The sequence below is a fragment of the Chiloscyllium plagiosum genome, chromosome 7 (genome assembly GCF_004010195.1).
Source record: "Chiloscyllium plagiosum isolate BGI_BamShark_2017 chromosome 7, ASM401019v2, whole genome shotgun sequence".
Lineage (NCBI taxonomy): Eukaryota > Metazoa > Chordata > Chondrichthyes > Orectolobiformes > Hemiscylliidae > Chiloscyllium > Chiloscyllium plagiosum.
Genome location: NC_057716.1, coordinates 37,382,712 through 37,404,155, shown reverse-complemented (window position 1 = coordinate 37,404,155; position 21,444 = coordinate 37,382,712). Strand labels below are relative to the sequence as shown.

The window sequence follows — 21,444 nt, the reverse complement described above, 5'->3', positions numbered from 1 at the left end:
CTCTCAAGGGACATGGTTGTCACTGGCTAGGCCAGCATTTATGTCCATCCTTAGTTGCTCTTGAGAAGGTGGTGATGAGCTACCTGCTTGAATCCATGCAGCGACTGTGATAGATAGGCTCACAATGGCCATAGGGACAGAATTTCAGGAGTTTGACCCAGCAATAGTGAAGGAAAGGTGAGTGGCTTGGAGGGGCAACTGTAGACGCTGGTGTTCCCATGTGTCTGCTGTCCTTGCCCTTCTAGATGGAAGTGGTCATGGGTTTGGGTGGTGCTGTCTAAGGATCTTGGGCGAATTTCTGTGTGCATCTTGTAGATCGTACACACTGCTGCTACTGATCTTTGGTGATGAATGTAGTGGAATTCTTGTGGATGTGCTGCCAATCAAGCAGGCTGTTTTATCCTTGATAGTGTCAAATTCTTGAGTGTTATTGGAACTGCACACATTCTGACTAGTGGCTAGTGTCCCACTCATAATTGTGTCCTGTTAATGGTGGACAGGCTTTGGGGAGTCAGGAGGTGACATACTCTTTGCAGTATTCCTAAACCCTGACCTACTTTTGAGGCCTCTGTGTTTGTATGGTGAGTTCAGTTGAGTTTCTGGTCAATGGTCACCCCCAGGAAGTTGAGGGTGGGGGATTCAGTAATGGTAAGGCTATTGAATGTCAAGGAGCAGTGATTAGAGATTAGATTAGATTACTTACAGTGTGGAAACAAGCCCTTCGGCCCAACAAGTCCACACCGACCTGCCGAAGCGTATACCACCCAGACCCATACTCCTACATTTACCCCTTCACCTAACACTACGGGCAATTTAGCATGGCCAATTCACCTAACTTGCACATTTTTGGATTGTGGGAGGAAACCGAAGCATCCGGAGGAAACCCACGCAGACACGGAGAGAATGTGCAAACTCCACACAGAGAGTCGCCTGAGGCGGGAATTGAACCTGGGTCTCTGGCGCTGTGAGGCAGCAGTGCTAACCACTGTGCCACCGTGCCGCCCACCAGTGGTTATATTGTCTCTTATTGGAGATGGTCATTGACAGGCATTTGTGTTATGTTAATGTTACTTGTCACTTGTCAGCCCAAACCTGGATATTGTCCAAGTCTTGTTACATTTGAACATGGACTGCTTCAGTATCTGAGTACTCGTGAATGATGCTGAACATTGTGCCTTCGTTGGCAAACATCCCTTCTTCTGACCTTATGATGGATGGAAGGTTATAGATGAAACAGCTGATGATGGTTGGATCTTAAGACACTACCCTGAAGAATTTCTAAGGATCGACATGGAATTACTCCATATCAAGGACATTGTTGGACTACCAAAAGTTTTTGATTCAAATACTGACTGTTATAGCATAAGCACCTCTTCTGTTTCTGATACTTTCCACATAAGTTCCTTGGAACTGTTACCGATAGATCCCACACCAGCAGGATTTGTCATTACTGTGGCTATGGTGCCACAAAGCTGCAGAAAAACTAAGGAAAAACAAATGCAGTAAGTGCAAATAGACAAGCAGCAAATGCTGATCATTGCTGAACAGCCTTTGCATAGAGATGTTGCAGGTGAAGTTCCCTTCAGGGAATTGCAGGAGGTCTATTATCCCATATGTCATTCCCTCCATGAGGTGTATTGCTACCACAGACTGAGGATGTTTCTCAATGTTCCAGATGTCATCTACTGGATCAGGACTTATTAACTGGAGAGGTTAGTGGCCATTCTATCCCAGTTACTACCAAGGTGACAGCTGCACTAAATTTTTATACAATTGGCTGTCTCCAGGAATCCACTGGGAATCTGTGTGGATCTCTCAGTGCTCAACCCATGAATGTAACAAGGCTGTCAGCAATGTAATTTGTGCAAGAACACATAAGTTTGAGGTTTTGCATTTTGGGACGTCAAATCAAGGTAGGAGTTTCATGGTGAATGATAGGGCCTTAAGGAGTATAGTGTAACTAAAGGATCTTGGAGTTCAAGTTCACAGTTCTCTGAAAGTGGAGCCACAGGTAGACAGGGCAGTGAAGAAGGCTTTTGGTACACTGGCCTTCATCAGTCAGGGCACTGAGTACAGAAGTTGGGAAGTTATGTTGCAGTTGTACAGGACGTTGGTGAGGCCACACTTGGAGTATTGTGTTCAGTTTTGGTCACCTTGCTATCAGAAGGATGTTATTAAACTGGAAAAAGTCCAGAAGAAATTTACAAAAATGTTGCCTGGACTCAATGGTCTGAGCTATAAGTAGACATGCTTGGACAAGCTAGAACTTTTTTTCTTTAGAGCATGGGAGACTGTAGGGTGACCTTATAGAGGTGTATAAGATCATGAGAGGCATGGATAGAGTGAATGTAGTCAATTTTTCCCAGAGTTGGGTAATCAAGTTCTAGAGGGCATCAGTTTAGGGTTGGGGGAAAGAATAAAAAAGAACCTGAGGGACAACATTTTTATACAGAGGGTGGTACACATATGGAATGAGCTGCCAGCGGAAGTGACTGAGGTGGGTACTTTAATAACATTTAAAAGGCATTTGGACAAATACATGAATATAAAAGGATTATAAGAATATGGGCCAAGTGCAGGAAAACGGGGTTAGTGTTGGATAGACATTTTGATCGGTATGGACCAGTTTGGGCCAAAGGGCCTATCTCTGTGCTATGACTCGAACACATCACTTTACCTCAATTTCTTGTGACAAGGTCATTGCTGCACCTTGTGTAGTAGGCTTTGGTAATTATTGTTTGCTTCCTCACATACAGGCTATATATAGACAGTATATACGTCATATTCAGAGTACCATATCACAACATGGCTGACTGCATTAAAAGAACAGGGTTCCATTCCATCAATACACACTCATCTGTGATTATCGCTACCACTTAAGTCTGTGTCAGGTACAGTGGGAGTTGACTTGATGCCTATATCCTTGAGAACTCTCATGTTTCTGCTTTGTTTCACAGGCCAGATGCCTGACAAGGATGGCTACAGGGAGACCTGGGCTATCCTCTAAAACCATGGCCGATTACTCATTTATACCCCTGACTGATACTGAATGTTAATATAATGCAGCCCATTGTGAACAGGGGCCATTCTGAATCTATTGTGGAGCAGACGAAATGTCTCACAAAGGTGTGGTTCAGATGCTTGGAAAGGTCAGGGAAAGAGTAGCACTCCTTCAGACACAGTTTTAACATGGTATGGCACTAAGGACAGTTAATCAACCTGTAACTTGTTTCTTGTAATGCAATTACAATGATTGGACAGCTTCTATTTCCAATGAAGCGTCACCATGCCATATATGTCCCTCAAGAACTGTCCCTTTTCATTTCTCTTCCACTATGTGTACTGAAAAGGGCTATTTGCAGCTGACAGTGATTTACCTGTTGACAGCTGGGCTTTAAATATGGTGTCAGTGGTGGAAAGTTGGAAGGTCATGGCAGTTTCAAGTATTTCCACTGCTGGTGCCATACTTCATGCATACATAATGGGGTGAACTATGAAGAATTGCATCATAAAACTCAACTCATGGAGAGAAACCCTTGATGAAATTTCCTGAAATTTATGTTATTTGCTAAAATTCACCCAAAAGAGTTTGCAAAGATGTATAGATAGTTTGAGTAGGCAAAAAAAAAGCAGATGGTGTACAATGTGGAAGGTTCATTAGATTGATTTTTGGGATAAAGGGGTAGTCTTTCACTGTTTTTCTCTTGACAGATACTGCCAATCCATCTGACTTTCTCCATTTTTTTCCTATTTTTGTTTTAATTACAGAAGAATTGTGAATGGAGATGAACACAATTGAATTACTGCAATCAATCGCACTTCTGATCTTATGGTTTAGGAGAAGTCATTGATGAAGTTTCTCTGCACCAAGCACTCTGTGGTTTCTCGCCATTTGCATAACAAGTTGCGTTTCTATTGTTTTTAACCTCACATTTATCCACCATCGGCCAAATGTTTGCCCGTTCACCTTACCTATCCATACCCATATGCAATTTCTTTTCTATTTCTTCACTGCAATGTACTTTCTGGTCTATTTTAGCGTCATCTGCAAATTTGGCTACAGTATATTCTATCCCTGCAACCAAGTTATTAATATAGGTTGTAAATATATCGGGTCTGAGCACCAAACCCTGTGGCATCTAGTTAAATCTTGCTAACCACACAAAAAAAAGAAAATCTTTCTTATTACTCTTACATTGCATATCAATATCCCGTTTATCCCACACATCATGCAGCAACCTCAACGTCATCACGTGAGATGCATTTCGCTTGGTTTACAATGTACAGGTATCCTAAAAGTAAACACCACAGCTAGATTAGTTACGAGGCCTGTTTTAAATAGTTGTCATATATTTTACCAGCGCTGGCTCTAGGGGCCATTAAGAGGTCATACTGTACAAGTCGCTTGCTTTAACTGTTTCATTTATACGACAACAAACTATTGCGGAGATCTGAAAACCGAAGGGTCCTGCGGGATACCAAACTTAACTTTCTCTCTCTACAGATGCTGAGGTTCTCTGGCCCTTTGTCCTTTTCTTTATACCCTGGGAGAAATCTGTGTAATTGAATCAAACGTGTTCACAGAAGCGTGCAGCGACACCTTGTTCTACCCCCACAGCATCAGCCCGATCTGATCTCCTGGAAACAGCCGTTTGGTTGTTCCGTCCCAGTTGTCTGCAGGAATGTGCAGTGTAGGAGACCGGGAGGTGGGGGGGGAAGTATGACAGGCATTAAGTTGCGGGACGTCTGGTTGGGTGGAGCTCTTCTTGCAGAAAGACGTCGGTGGAAAGCTGCCTTTATACCCAGGGTCGGGGAAACACCGCCTTATTCACATCCGACATCGTTCTCACTTCACTTCCTGACACGAGCGGTGCGCGAGTGGCAGCACCAGGCCGGGGTTCTGTTGCCATTGGTAGCGCCAGGCCGGGGTTCTGTTGCCATTGGTAGCGCCAGGCCGGGGTTCTGTTGCCACTGGCAGCGCCAGGCCTGTATTCTAAATCCGAGTTTTGAGTCATAGTCTGGGAGCGAAGCAGCTGCCCTCCCAGCAAGAGCAGTGAAGTGGGGGCTGGGTTGGGGGCTGGCTGACTGGGCAAACCGCGGCCCGTCGGTACAGTCACCGTCCACCTCGTTAATAAAACAGCGAGTCCTCAGAAGCTCTCAGACTGAACTGCCGCAGTTTGGAAGGCGAACACAACAAGCGGAACAAGAATGGCATCCGCAGCTACAGGCATTGGACGCTGGGCGCTGGCAGTGTTCTTATTCACCCTCTCGTGTTGTTATGGGTTTAATTTGGACACCACCAACCCGTCTGTTTATTCCGGACCCCCGGGCAGTTACTTCGGATTTGCTGTGGATTTTTTCACACCTGTCCCGACACAGTAAGAGATTTAAAGTATTGCGGGGTGGGGGAAAGTGGGGGATGTCGCCTGGAAACTTTTCAACTGTGAACCAAGTTTGTTCTTCCAACAACATAAACGTTAAGTCTGTAAATGCTGTTATCGCTGAAGTGCGATGAATACTGTTTTAGTGAACTGTTCCGTTTGTAACAACGGCTCAACATCTTACGAAATGAAAGAAAAAAACCTTGTGATCATTAAGTATTCGTATATCATTTTCAGTCAAATTTTAACAATAATGGTATCTGTACAAAGCTTGTTGCAGATCTGTGTATAACTTGAGTTATCGCAGCTGTATATGACATCCGTTACATTGCACGAGAATAACATACTTGCAGAAAGGTGACAATACAGCAAATAGAACAAAGGCTTTAACCGCTGTTTTTTTTTCTTTTTCTTATATTCGTACCAGGATAAATATTTTAGTTGGAGCTCCAAAAGCAAATACTTCTCAGCCAAACATAGTCGAAGGTGGGGCAGTATACAAGTGTCCCTGGAACAATGGGGCCGGCAACTGCGAACAATTTGAATTTGACAAGACAGGTACTGTATAAAAATTCATGCATCGATTTAAATAATCATGTAAAACTACAGCTGAGAGGGTGACTGCTGATGAAATTAATTTGAAGCAAATATATTACAAAAATCACTTTGAGATGATTTCTTGAATTAGTAATTATTCTGTCAACATTTATGTATTTGAAAAGGGTTTGATCAAATGAGCACGGTTAACCTGGCCATTCTCTTTTTAAGTTTTTTTTAGGAAGTCAGTTGCCTACCTAAGAGAAGCACACCATAGTGCTGTTAAGGTGACTTAGAATGTTTGAAACTAACTACATCAATACCTTTCATTAAAGGGATGATAATGTATGAGATGTTCAATGCCAAATGTTCAACCCTATTCAGTTAACAATCGCAATATTACCTTCAGTCAGAAAGTTACGAGTTTGTGATCCAGTCTAAAGATTTGAGTACTGAATCAAGTTTAGCAATACAATGATGTCATGAGGGAATGCAGCACTGGTGAGACATTAAACTGTTTACCTTCTCAGGTAAATTATAGCATTCCATGACATTATTGAAAAATAACAGGGAAGTTTTATTGATGTCGTGGTGGTAAATATTTATTCCTCAGACAACACTTCTGAAATAAGTGTTGTTTATTTCATTGCTGTTTCTGGAACTTTGCTGGCTACAAATTGGTGACTATGTTTCCAATACTGCATCAGTGATAACTTTCTGAAATAATACTTAATCAATAGTAAATTGTTTGGGATGTAAGCAATATAAATGCAAATTTGCTTATTCTTCTTAAATAGTCAATGTATTTTAAAACATTTAGTACATTTTGTTCCCACCCCTAATGTTTCCTGACCATTACCTTCCATGCTAGTCAAAACTACATATAACATGCTGCCGTCTTCATTCACCACCCCCCCCCACCTCCGCATTTTTCTGAACTAGAAAAAATTACATACAGGAGTAATTAACAGCAATAATAAATATTATCTTAAAATGTATTAAACCAAGAACAGGTGAAGCAGCAATTTACCCACATTTCACTCAATCTAGTCTATTGTACTTGCTGTCCATAATGTGGTTTCCTCCATGCTGGGGAGACAAAACGCAGACTGGGTGACTGCTTTGCAGGATACCTATGTTCTGTCCACAAAATTGACTTCAAACTTCCTGTTGCCTACCATTTCAACACTCTGTTTCCTGGTGAACATTTCTGTCTTGGGCCAGCTGCAGTGCTGCAGTGAGGTTTAGCACAAGCTGGAAGAACAGCATCTCATTTTCATTTGGGGACCCTGCAGCCTTCAGGGCTCAATATTGAGTTCAATAATTTTGGGTCCTGAACATCATCTTCCGTGAATTTTACCTAGCCCCACACCCATCACACGGGTTGCTTTCAGCACAGCCAATCCATTTTCACCTACTCATGGCCCACCTTATCAATTTCTCTCTTTCCCTGAAATACCATTGTTTGCCTAACTGTCCTTCTCTCCCTCTGGATTCCATCTCCACCTATCCTCAATCCTTTACCCCCCAGCCCCCCACCTGTCTCCAGCATATACAGTATACCACCTTTACCTCATTACTATTAGTCCTGATGAAGTGTCACTAGAGTTGAAACCTTGACTTTGCTTTCTCTTCACAGAAGCTGCCAGAACTGTTGAGTTTCTCCAACAATTCCTGTTTTAGTTTTTTTTTAAGAGGTTATTTAATATGTTGACTTGAGCCACAATCTTGATTTTTAGCAGTTGTAAGTTCAATGGTAACACATTAAAATCAGTTACAATACTATCAGAGTCTAAATGCAAGGATTTGTACTGGGACCCAACTTCGAACTCAAATGAGGTTCGGATCCCTCACTGTCTAGGAAACAATCACGTTGTCCTGATCTGACAATTAGTGGCTAGAGAATGGACTTGCTGAAAATCTCTTAATGCTGAAAAGCCAGTAGGAAGCTCCTATGACCTTAAGCTTCACAAGAGCAGCAACTTACTCTTTCAGGTAGGAGAGAAATGGAGTGCCTGGCAACTCTGGACCCTTCCATCTCTCCCCACATTAAACTCTTTGTAGAAAAAAGAAAGGTAGAAAGTTGCTAGTCATGCAAATGTGCATATCTGTCCACCTCTCCTCACCAACGTGGTGGGGAGAAAAGTTTGGCTCTAAATATCAGAGTCCAAAACTGCTCTTTTTATCATTGTGGCTTCAAAGTAATCCTGAGATTGCATGCTATGTAACTGGATAATTTTAACTTACATCAGTTGTTTGGTTATTATTGGGAGGAGAGTGGCCTTAGAAATCTAGTAATGTCTGGTTACTCCCTTGCATGAATGCATATTTTATTTTGTGCTGTGCTATTGACATTTTTATAACATTAAGAATTAGTTTTGTGAATGGATGTTGTCACTAATGCTGCTAGCAATTGCACTTCAAACTGTGAAATGTAAAACCTTTGTGAGACCACTTTGTTAATGTGATCTCTTATTGATAAGAATTGGGAGGGGCCCAAAATATCTGTGCTGCACTTTTTGATGTTTTTCTGAGAAATTTCTGAGAAATCATTATATATCTCCATTCAATGGATAGCAGTCACTTTGTGTTTCTTAGCTTGGAAATCAGCCAGGTGATACAGTGAGAGACTTCCATATTAAGAATTTGACCATTGTATGTTATGAATGAAGTAGTAAATGTTCAAAGTTTGACCTCAGAATGGTCGGCAATGTGATGACGACAGATACTTTGGAATCTTGAGTACAAATTACTTAAGTGGCAGTGCTTCTTATTATGCACTAAATATTTCACAATATTCAGACTCTTCAGCAAAAGAAAATGGCAGCTTGGCTAAATTTGTCGTATTTCAGTTTTTTTCTTCAAGATATTGTAGATTTGTACTTTGTGGCAGGTACTTAAAACTTCTCTTGTGAAAAAAAACATTAAATCCATCTGTTAGTTTGGGTTCCCGCAGCACAGTTTGCAGTAAAGCCTGAATTAATACCACAAAAAAAATGGATTAACAGGTCTTTCACTTCCTTGCTGGTTATGGGTTTAAAAATCAACTGTTATGGTTATAATTAGAATTCTGTTTTCCAAAATAAACAAACATATGTGAAATGCTGTGATGCACCATCTGTGATGTTTTTTGAGTGACATAAAGCATTATAAAAATGCAAGTCTTTTTTTTTTGCATTTTTGGGGGATGAAAATTAGTGATATTAAATGTGTCTTTTGAAATTATGACTTGCAGGTATTAATAGAATTTATTGGAAGATATAAGATATACGTTGTAAAAGCAAAAGTAGCCCATCAAACTTTCTCTGCTATTCAATGACATCATAGCTGATCCAATAATTCCCAACTCCATGTTCCTGCCATTTCTCCATAATCTTTGATTCCCTTACTGGCTAAAAATCTGTTAATCTTAACCCTATCTTGAATTTATGACCTCATATTCTGAGATTATATCCTCTGGTCTTATAGCCTGTCATAAATGGAAGGAAACCTTTCTATTTTGTCTATAGGAATTTTGTAAGTTTCAATAAAGTCGCCTCTCGTTCCTCTAAATTCCAATAAATATAGGCCCAACCTATTCAAGGCCTCCACATAAGGTGATCCTTCCATATCTGGTATCAGCCTAGTGAACCTTCTCTGGTCTGCCTCCAATGCCAGTATATCTTTCCCTAGATAATGGCCCAAAACTATTCACAGTAATCCAGCTGTGGTCTGACAAGTGCCTTGAACAGTTTTAGTAAATCCTTTCTGTTTTTGTGCTCATTCCCTTTGAAATAAAGACCAACATTTCATTTACCTACTAAAAGTCGATGCTAGCTTTTTGTGTTTCGTGAATGAAGACTCCCAAATCTCTCTTTTCCATTGCTTTCTGCAGTCTTTCTCCATTTAAATGCAATTGAGTTCCTCTCTTCTGCTTGCCAAAATGCCATAACATCACATTTCCCATGTTATATTCAATCTGCCAAGCTTTTGTCCACACACTTAACCTATCTAACTCGGCAGACTCGTTATGTCATCCCCACTACATATCTTCCAAACTATTTTTATGTCACTGCAAACATGGCTATAGTACATTCACTTTCTTTATCCAAGTCATTAATTTATATTCTAAATAAGTGTGGTGCCAGCAATGATTTCTGTGGAACACTACATCCTGAAAATGCCCCCTTATACCAACTATCTGTCTTCTATTAGTTAGCTAACCTCTAACCATGCCAATATACTGCCTCCAACACCAGGAGCTCTTATTAAGCAGCTTAATGTGTGGCATGTTATCAAAAAGTAGTCATAAACTGATTTTTAATACCGATCGAGTTAACCTGTTATCCAAGTGTAAGAAAGAAATAAGGACTACATACTGATTGCAATAAATAGAAACTCTTTTCCTTCTATCCCCACTGTGCTGCATTATGAAGAAGGCATGTAATTAGACAATGTAAATGAATTAGGCTTATTTTTGGATTGTTACATGACAAATGAGGAGAGACTGTTTACAATAACAGAACGGATAGTTAACCTGAAGAGACCAACAAAATGATCATTTGAAGGTGTCATAATTTCTTTTGGCCCATACAGTTTGGAATGCATTGCCTACAAAGAGTTTTAGCTAATTCAGTAGCAAATTTCAAAAGGAAATTAGGTAGATTATAGGCGGAATATTTTGTCAAGGTTTTAGAAACAGCAAGGAAGGGGTACAAATTAAACTGCACTTTCTAAAGGTTGGTAGAGACATGCTTAGTGGGCATCAAAGCTGTACTATTCTATGAAATCCCTAAGAAAAGGCACACTGAAATACTGAAAAATTAAGAATGTTGCTATAGTTAGGAAGAGAGACATTACTACCAAAGTTGTTTGTCTTTTTCTCACTCAGGATTAATGCAAGAATGCCAAGTTTCAAATGGTCACAACAATTAATACTGCACAAGAGTACTCATTGGTTAGCAAGTTGACTGATTGGCTGCAGCCGTGGAGAAAGAAATGGGAAGCTAAAGGTTTCTAAAACTCCCCAGATAATCCATAAAAGGAACAGTGTTGAATATATTCCCCCTGTTTGCAGAGAATGGCTCCCTGCATGTGTTGCTTCTAGTGAATGTACACGAGCCATGTTACAAGCTCAACTAATTATTGTCTTAGAAGCTATAAGAATGTCAACTTGTGTACTGACTAGTGAGGGTAAGCTCGCATTTGACAGCAGAGAATCCATTTGTGGATACCTCAAATAGCACATCAAAGAAAGAGAGTGCATCAGACTGCTTCCATTTCAAAAGTGAACTTGGGGCAGCAAACGCTGCAATAATCAAATGTTTGAAGGAATTATGAAAAAGAATTATGAAAAATTGGAACGTTTGAATCTTTTGCCTGTAAGAAATTAAGTGAGCCACATAGAATGAGCACAATGATAGAATATTATCTTAACTTGTGTAAATGTTAACAAATGTGTATAAAGACGTGTCACTGAATACAGACAACATCCTAAAATGAAAAGGAAAAGCTTCTAATAATGGAAATCTGAAATAAAAACAAAACACTTTGTTTATTACTAATATTGATTTGACTTAGCTTATGAATGTGCAAGTCACAATGTTTCAGTTGAAAGTTGGGCACCTGGACATCATAAATACTCTGAAAACAAAAAAATGCTGGAGATCACAGCAGGTCAACAGCATCTATGGAGGGAGAGCAAGCTAATGTTTAGAGTCTAGATAACTCTGTCATAAATAGTCTTCCCTCTCTACTTTTACTGATCAATATTCTGTAATACTTTTTTTTGTTTACAGAGAGTATTTGTTAATTTGCTGTGTGGATTATTTCAGAAAGTCATTAGCTTCCTACAAAATGATATTTTTTGTAACAAAAGCTTGAATCACTGCAAAAAAAGAGAGCACCACAGTGAATGACAAAGTAGCCTGTCAGAATGATTACTGCTATATCTGTGGGAAAAGTCGACAGTAAATACAAATGCTGATGAGAACTAGAGGAAGAATCAGATGTCCAAGAATGAAAGTATTCTATGAAATCCATTATAAGAACTGAGTTTTGTGTCATTGAGGGGAAGAAATATTCTTTCCTGTGGTTGAATGACTCAGAATCATTGAAAAATGTTTAATTCTTATACATCATAATAAATTTCCCCTTTAGATGCAGTGGGTAGATAGTTTCAGTTGCAAAACTTCATAACTAATTGTAATCTATCTGTAGGAAAGTCCTAATTTTAGTGTGTGATTGTTTTAGTCAGTAGCAGCTTTAGTTGATTTATTAATTGAGGTGCGTATTTAGACAATGTTGCAAAATGTAGAAACTCATTATCAACCTTAAAGATACAAGTGAAGCTAATACGTCAAACCCTGTTTTTTTTTTTACAAATACAAAGTTAATTCAAATATAAAGGAGAAGAGAGGCATTTCTTGAATGCATCTGATCAGGATTTCTTAAATTTTACAAGTCACTACAGATTGATTTGAAGCTATGTTTGTTCATTTTACATTAAAATAATGTCACCTTAAGTGGATAGTTTCAACTTATTCAACAAATAATATGATGTTAGAATTCATTTCCTGGTAAAACCTTTTTATGATTACTGTGTGCAGAGATGCTATTACACAGCTCTGGAGCAGGTAGGACTTGAACCAGGGTCTCCTGGGCACACTTCCACTGTACCACAAGAGACCCCCCCCCCCCCCCCATTATATATGTCATGAGAAAATTACTGAGAAGTTTATATATTTTGGTCACATGAAGACATTCAGAATGGGGTCATGAGGACAGATCCATCGTAAGTATTAGTGAATGAAAATTAAGTAAATGCAAATTTCTGAAAGCATTTTTTTTTCCCCAGTGATTTCTTGGGAGGTGGAGAGACTGACTGATTGTTGATTGATTGATTGTGGTGAGATGATTTCAGTTGTTGGCTTTATGCATTGAATTGCTTTATCTAAGTGAGACTTATGCAATAACATAACAGACATATTTTTTATAGCATAGCTTTAAGGAATTGATAATCATCCAAAATGAAGATATAGCTAACAACATTTCAACAAATACTGTTCAGTGCTAATTTAAAAGCTTAGGAATTAGTCTGTATGGAGTGTGAATTAAAATACTGAGCATAAGCAGTGTCAGGCATTTGTTCAGAACTTTTAGATATTAAAATGTCCATATTGTGTCAGATTTTCAGCTTAGATTCTTGACCTTTTGATGAAAAAATACTTTTGGAAGTTAGTCCTTTTTCTATTGAATTCATGTTGGAAAAATTAACTTGTATGTACTAACTTTGTGAATGCTAAGGCATCTGCAAAAGCAAAGGTATGTATAATGTATTTCGGCTGGTATTTTGAATGGGGTGGCTATTTCTGAAATAGCCCATTTATGAATCTAGCCTTGGGCCTTTGTATCTCTTGGTTGTTTACCAGAATAATGTAGACTGCCTCAGCAGTAAAAAGCTTTTTGTGAATACCAATACATGAAATACAAAGTACTGTATTGGTCAGCTGTTCAGCATTAATAACGGTTCTAGAAAGTAACTTAAGGGAGTAGAGAATTAGATTAAACTTAATTGGATAATCTACCAGACTTTGAATTATTTTCAACACATCCTGAAATATAGTTAATTTTATTAGTGGTGATTTATCAAATGCTATAAATCCTAAATTTCTCATGAGAGTTTGTTAATCAGATCATTTTAATAGTGCAGAAGGCACAACTTGTGGCAATAGCAGATTATAATATTAATGTTTAGTTTATTAAATTTCTCTATCAGTCTGAGATCCATTAACGATGCTGTTACTCTGAGCACTGATGGATGTTTGGGCTGTAGGCAATACATGTGCTTAGATAGGATAATATTTTCAGTGTTTACAAATTGAAATGATTTGCCTAGGGTAAATAACTGTATGAAATTGGCACATTGTGCTATTGGTAGACAGCAGCAGAACTGGATTTGTTTATGAATTAAATGTAAAGTTACTTAGCTCATGTTTTTGAACTGTATCTTTTGGTTTCTGTTATGCATTAGAGTGCTGATTTTAACCAGAAATGGCTTGTTTGGGTGTTGTTATGCTATTCATTTGCGAGTCATTCAGCTTGGAATTGGATGTGTCAGCAAAAACCTTAGTCTAGTAAATTGCTGTATGACACCTATTTTTGCATGTTAACAAACATACTAGAGTTCCAGTTTCACTGTTAGAGAAATGGGAAGATTTCAAAAGAGAATCGACCAAATAGATGAAGGTGGCTCCATTGGTGTCCGAAGTGCAGATAGAGAATATTAAAATGGGGAATAAATAACTACTTTCAATATTTGAATGCCCCCAGTATTTTATTTGCTTTGTGCTGAAGTCAAAAAGTGTCTCATGGTGCTGACTGACAAATAGAACCCCCGATTAGCATGATTTCGGAGGTTGCAGCTTAGTTGCTAGTGCTCCGTACTTGAGGCTGTTGGTTAACTTTTGGATGCTTTTTGTTGTCTTTTATTACTCTAGAAAGTTTGTCAAAAAGAGGGAAATGTTGCTAGTGCACTGTTGGTGGTTGCTTCAGATATAGTTTGCTTGCATCATGAATGGTCTGATAGGATTGTGTTTGGAATTGGCAATGGGGAGCATCAAGGAAACTGCAGAGAGCTGAAGTAGCTGTCAGATAGAGGAAGTGGTCAAAGTGTGGGAGGTATCACAGCGAGTATTCAGGGAACATTATTAACTTGGGAGCAATGTCATGCGTTCATTCCCTCTTCATAAGAGGTGCTGTCTGATGCTGCAGTCAGAACTTAAATCTTGAGCCCTAGCATGCCTGTTGCTGATAAAATTACCATCCAATTTTATACTGTTTTTTCAGAATGCAGTAAATTACTTCAACCACATCATCATTTTCCAGTACACTGATGATAGAGATCTATTTCAGTAAAAACAATTGCATCTTCTTCCCTCTGGACTGTATGAAGTATAATACAAGAGCACTGTCATCCATATGGCAGGCTTCCCTGTGCCATTGACTGCACATACTTTGGCTTGTGAGTACAGGCAGTATAGAATAGAAGGTTTAATGGACTACTACTGTACCTGGACTGAGTGGAATGCTTTCTGAGGAAAGGCTAAATAGGCTAGACCTGTATCCTCTGGTTTTAGAAGAGTCAGAGTTGGCTTAATTGAGGGGACTTGACTGAATGGATGTTAAAAAGAACGTTTTCTCTTCTGGGAGAATTTAGAATGAGGAGTCCTAGTTAAAAATAAGAGATTGCTTATTTAAAACAGAAATGAGGATGCATTTTAGTCTGAGTGTTGAGTCTTTATAATCCCCTTCTTCAAAAGGCAGTAGGTGCAGAATCTTTAAATATTTTTTAAGACAGAAATTGATAAGTTCTTGATAACCAAGAGACTGGAAGATTATCGGGGATATGCAGGAATGTAGAGTTGAAATTAAAATCAGATGATCCACGATTGTATTGAATGGTGGAGAAGGCTCTGTTCCTTTTGATATGTTTGTAATGCAGGTCTGTGCCTAGTCACCTGTCAAGTCGCATGGTCCTTTCATTCTATGCCGGTCTTCTGTGCTACCTTTATTTCAGACAGGATACCAAGGTGGCCTGTGGCTGAGTCATCACAGCAGCTGACAGAGCTTCCATGGCAGCATTTACTTCCACACAATACAAGCTTTGTGCCAAATTCTGTGTATACTTGGATTTCTGTGCTATTGTCATTAACATGCATTCTGAACAGCTCAAAGTAGTTTTTGTCTGTGTCCACTGGTACTCTCAAGGAGAGAAAAGATTGAACCACACAAGTTAGCAGCCGGACAGGTTCTAGGTGAAATAGAATTGAATGGTGCTCTGGGGTGTGCTATGAACTATTGGCAACAAGTCTGTTTCCTGCGGACAGTAGACAATGGGCTAGACAACATCATTGTTATGGTATTCATAAAAATGGACGATTAATACTCAGCTTCTGTGATCTGGTTTTTAATTTACAGGGTCTTTCATGGACTGAAATGCTTTTTTAAAAAAGAAAAAAACAGCATCCAAGGAGCAGGAGAATCGACGTTTCAGGCATGAGCCCTTCTTCAGCCCTCCTTTCCTGAAGAAGGGCTCATGTCCGAAACGTTGATTCTCCTGCTCCTTGGATGCTGCCTGACCTGCTGCGCTTTTCCAGTAACACATTTTCACCTCAAGAAACAGCACCTGTGATAACACAAATAGATATCTGTTCACCCAGAACCCAGAAGGATAGTTACAAATTTTGCTATTGCTGAGAATTCCACATATCAGTTAAAATAATTATGGTCTCTGGTTAAAACCTTCACAGACTTTCAAGGCTTTCTAAACTACCTATTCTTTGTCTTCCTTTTGTACTTAACACTTGTTCCTCTTTAAACTTTATACCTGTGCTTGCGTGTGTGATGATGTCAATTTTCTTTTGGGATTGGTAAGTAATAAAATTCATTTCTTTAACTCAAGAATGTCTTGTAATTGGCTCATTAATTTTCATTAGAGTGTGATTATAACTGTACTCAATGATGGTGGCCAACCGAAGGTATTAAGAGGGGAGTCTGTTTTCCTCTTATCACCTTATTGTAGCATTAGCAATAAACAATGTAATGGCAAGGGAGATAAAATATTTTCTAGTGTGTCCTCTGCAATTGAATAAAATCTCATACCAAAGAACAGTCATGTTGAACTCTGTCTGTCTCCACAGATGTTGGTAGATCTGCTGAGCTTCTCCACTTTCTGTTTCAAGTACAAAATGTTTGTATTGTGCTGTTATGATTCATTTGATGTCTTTCAGAAGTTTTGCTGAAAGGAAATAATGCCACCTTCCAAATTCAAAAGGCAGTAATGACAGAGGTTCAGAAATTAATGTAAAAGAGGGAGGCACTTGTAATAGAATGTAAGCAGTTGTAAGTAGTTCAGTGGCAATGATTTATTTTAATATATATAACATTGTGGCGGCATAGCAATGTTACATAGTTGCTCTTCTATGATCTATCATAGCTTCCAAACTTCTTTCTCACAGATGAACTGCTACTTAAAATCTTAACGCAATATATCTTTATATTCTACAATGCACTGTGGCCAGTCGAAGCAAGGGTTAATTATTCATCGGAATTTTGAGAACACTCAGGTAGCACTGTAACAGTTTCAGATAAGGGGCTAAGTCAATATGAATCACCTGCAAAATATTCAGTTAACAACATTGTAATTCTCCAAATTGCTTTAACTTTTCATATCAGAAAACTGTGCAGTTAAATGATAGTATAATGTAAATTAAGAAAAACTCCTCAGTCTCATCCATAATTTCTCCACTCCTACCTTGGAAGGGGTAGGTTGCATAATCCATCTAAAGAAGGGTATTCTGAGCAAATCATGTCCAAGTCCTGATAAATATTGAGTTGTGCCAACTGCCTCTCTTCTGCAATGTTTCACTTGCACTTTTCCTTTTCGCTTTAATTCAAGATGGTCCTTTTTTTTAACAAAAGTGTTTAATGGTCCTGAACAAGCAACAGTTGCTTGTTGGTCAACAACCTTTTCTTTAAGTGTTGAATTTCATTCTCTCCTACTTCCAATTCTAACCATTTCAGCTTATTTTCTATTTACCTGAATGGTGGAATATTTAGTTCTGTGGAACAGAACTTTGGTCAAACACACAATTCAATTCCAAGTACTACAGCAGGGCCTGTCCTTTTTTTTTGCCGTACATCTTTTAATTGCTTATTCATCCATTCACTATGTTTTTATTTATATTTAATATTGACAGATGTCTGAGTACATGTCCATTTGTAAAAATGGGGTTAAGTAAATAACATTCCTTTTCAAACCCGACAGGGCAGCTTGTATTTCTAATAAACTATTGTTGTATTGTGGGAGCCTATCTAAAACAATGTCAATACTGTGCGAGTGAGAATGTTCCCAATAGATGCTGTCAATATTAGCGTGACGCAGAACAATGTTATCTGCAAGGTCATTTTTTTCTTACAGGGAACAGGGAACATAGATTTGACAATATCTGCTGTTCTTTAATTGGTAGAGACTTGACAGCCAGAAGTGAGACATTAATATTCAGTATTCAAATTCATAGAATCATTGAATTCCTATATTGTGGAAGAAGGCCATTAAGCCCATCAAGTCCATACTGATTCCCTTGTCTGTGTTGAATTGCCCAGAGTGTCCAGGGATGTGCAAGCTAGGTAGATTAGCCATGGGAAATACAGGGTTACAGGTATAGGGTGGTAGAAGGGTTAGTGTGGGATACTCTTCAATCAAACTAACGCACACATCTTTGGACTGTGGAAGGAAACCGGAGCACCAGGAGGAAACCCATGCAGACACAGAATGAACATGCCAATGCCACACAGATAGTTGCTTTAGGGTAGAATTGAACCTGGGTCACTGGTGCTGTGAGGCAGCACTGCTTTGCATCAGTGTTCACTGAGGAGAGGGACATGATGAATGTTGAGATTAGAGATAGAAGTTTGTTTACTCTGGATCACATTGATATAAGGAGGGAAGATGTGTTGGGTAGGCTAAAGGATATTAAGGTGGACAAATCCACAGGACCGGATAGGATCTATCGCAGGTTGCTGAGGGAGGCGAGAGAGGAAATAGTTGGGGCCCTGACAGATATCTTTGTTGCATCTTTAAACACAGCTGAGCTGCTGGAGGAGGGGAGGGTTGCTAATATTGTCCCCCTGTTCAAGAAAGGTAGTAGGGATATTCCAGGTAAGTACAGACCAGTGAGCCTGATGTCAGTGGTGGGAAAGTTGCTGGAGAAGGTACTGAGGAATAGGGTTGTATTTAGATTTGGAAAAGAATGGGCTTATCAGTGGTAGGCAACTTGGTTTTGTGCAGGGGAGATCATGAGGAAGTGACCAAGTTGATAGATGAAGGAAGGGCTGTAGATGTCATATACATGGACTTTCATTAGGCATTTGATAAGGTTCCCATGATAAACTAATAGAAAAAGTGAAGTCACATGGTGTGCAGGGTGTTCTAGCTAGGTGGATAAAAAACTGGTTGAGCAACAGGAGACAGAGTGTAGTAGTTGAAGGGAGTTTCTCAAAATGGAGAAAAGTGACCAATAGTGTTCCACAGGGATTAGTTGTGGGGACACTGTTGTTTGTGATATACATAAATGATCTGGAAGAGGGCATTGTTTGTCTGATCAGTAAATTTGCAGATGACCAAAAGATTGGTGGAGTAGGAGAAAGCATAGGCGACAGTAGGAGAAAGCATAGGCGACTGTCAGAGAATACAGGAGAATATAGATAGACTGGAGAGTTGGGCAGAGAAGTGGCAGATGGAGTTCAATCCAGGCAAATGTGAGCTGATGCAGTTTGGGAAGTCTAATTCTAGAGCGAACTATACTGTAAATGGAAGAGCCTTCGGAAAAGTTGATGAACAGAGATCTGGAAGTTCAGGTCCATTGTACCCTAAAGGTGGCTGCACAGGTGGGTAGAGTGGTCAAGAAGGCATATGGTATGCTTACCTTCATTGGACAGGGTATTGAGTATAGGAGCTGGCACGTCATGTTAAAATTGTACAAGACATTGGTTCGGCCACATTTAGAATACTGTGTACAGTTATGGTCACCACATTACCAAAAGGATATGGATGCTTTGGGCAGGATGCATAGAAGGTTTATGAGGATGTTGCCTGGTATGGAAGGTGCTAACTATGAAGCGAGTTTGAGTAGGTTAGGATTGTTTTTCTTAGAAAAAAGGAAATTGAGAAGGGACCTGATTGAGGTCTACAGAATCGTGAAGGGTATAGACAGGGTGGATAGAAATCAGCTTTTTCCCATGGTGAGGGATTCAATAATGAGAGGTCATGCGTTCAAGATGAGAGGTGAAAGTTTAAGGGAGATCGATGTGGAAAATACTTTACATGGAGGTTGGTAGGTGCTTGGAACACCTTGCCAGCAGAGGTAGTCGAAGCAGGCACAGTAGATTCATTTAAAGTGCTTCTGAACAGATGCCTGAGTAGGTGGGGAGCAAGAGGGATACAGATGCTAAGGAATTGGGCGATAGGTTTAGACAGTCGATTTCGATCGGCTCAGACTTGGAGGGCGGAAGGGCCTGTTCTTGGGCTGTAAATTTTCTTTGTCCTTTGCTAATCACTGAGCCACTGTGCTGTCAACAGTGATAAATAAATGGATTTATTTAGTTTTGTCCTATTTATACTATCTTAAATGATCATTTTGTGTTATGTTCCATACGATTGTGGTGGCCAAGATTAACAATCAGCACCAAAGTGATTGGGGTTGTTTCTGGTCTCACAAAAACTGCCCACAAAAATTTCATGACCTCAGTGACATGAATACTCCATTTTAATGTTAATTCAAATCTACTACCAAATGGCATAATTCCGTCAACATCCTGCATCACTGATGTCACTGAGCAGAGTAAAAGATAACCACACAGAGTATTCTCACAGACAGTAAACCAGAATGGAAAATGCACTGATTGCACTTGAAATTTTTCTGAGAGCAACATAAATCTTTTATCCATAATATAGAAACTAAATATCATTTTTTTTATACCAATGGAGTAATTTTACTTTTCACAAATATAAAAGTAGTTTTGCAGGGCCAGCAAGACTGTTCGATGATTATAAACTTTGAACAGTATTTAAAACCTCCGTTATGTCCCTTTCAACAAGACATAACTTTTTTTGAGACTTTTTACCACAAGGCTAACAGCACAAAAGGGTTCTCTTCAGCTCAGATCTCTAATTAATTGCAGACTGAAGAAATTTAATAGCACACCCAATGGGAAGCATAGAATCATCAATAGCAATTTTCAGATTTCTAACTCCGTGTGCGGTCTTCAGAAGTAGTTGTTCAGATGCAGAAGAGCAACGGAGGTGAATGCTGACAGCTTAGCCAACACTGTTAGTGTAAATTCCAATCTTGTGTATTTGTTCAGTTTGGAGCCAGTTTGATGTAAACTTGATGTAAACTTAAATTATAAGGCAGATGTACAGAAAAATACATCCTTGCTGGTGGCAGATCTTTAATTGCTAGGCCTACTACAAGAAATATTACTGACAGAGTTAACAGTGGTTTATTGGGAGCTAGATATTTGAGTTCTGATTTAAAATGTGCAATATGGTAGGCAATGGTTAGTTGGAAAGACACAGCAGGTCAAGCAGCATCAGAGGAGCTACAGTGTCGCCACTTCAGGTTGGAACCTTTAATTGTAACTGGAGAGGGGAACGGGCTAAAATAAATAGGGGCTGGAACTGGGGGAAAGGTAGGTAGGATGACGATAGGTGGATGCAGGTAGGAGATGATTTGTGATTGGTCAGTGGGAAGGGTGGAGCGGATAGGTAGAGTCAGGTTAAGGGGGTGGTGGGATGGAAAGCCGGTCCTGGGATGAGATGGGGTGTGGGTGGGGAGATTTGGAAGGTGGTGAATTCTATGTTAAGGCTGTATGGTTGTAAGCTCCCAAGGCGAAGATGAGGTGTTCTTCCTCCAGTTTGTGTGTGGCCTTATTTTGATAGTGGAGCAGGCCCAGGATGGACATGTTGTTGGGGAAGTTGAAATGG

At 39.4% G+C, this 21,444-nt stretch overlaps 1 protein-coding gene across 1 annotated transcript in view; it reads left to right on the top strand.

The window, feature by feature from the left end:
• The first annotated feature begins 4,944 nt into the window (after positions 1-4,944).
• The window catches only part of itgav (integrin, alpha V), a 139,920-nt gene continuing 123,420 nt past the window's right edge, over positions 4,945-21,444 (top strand). Inside the window, exons 1-2 of the mRNA XM_043693448.1 lie at positions 4,945-5,378; positions 5,809-5,939. Coding sequence (XP_043549383.1) covers positions 5,209-5,378; positions 5,809-5,939 — 301 coding nt within the window. The 5' untranslated portion in view covers positions 4,945-5,208. The remainder of the gene's footprint in view (positions 5,379-5,808; positions 5,940-21,444) is intronic.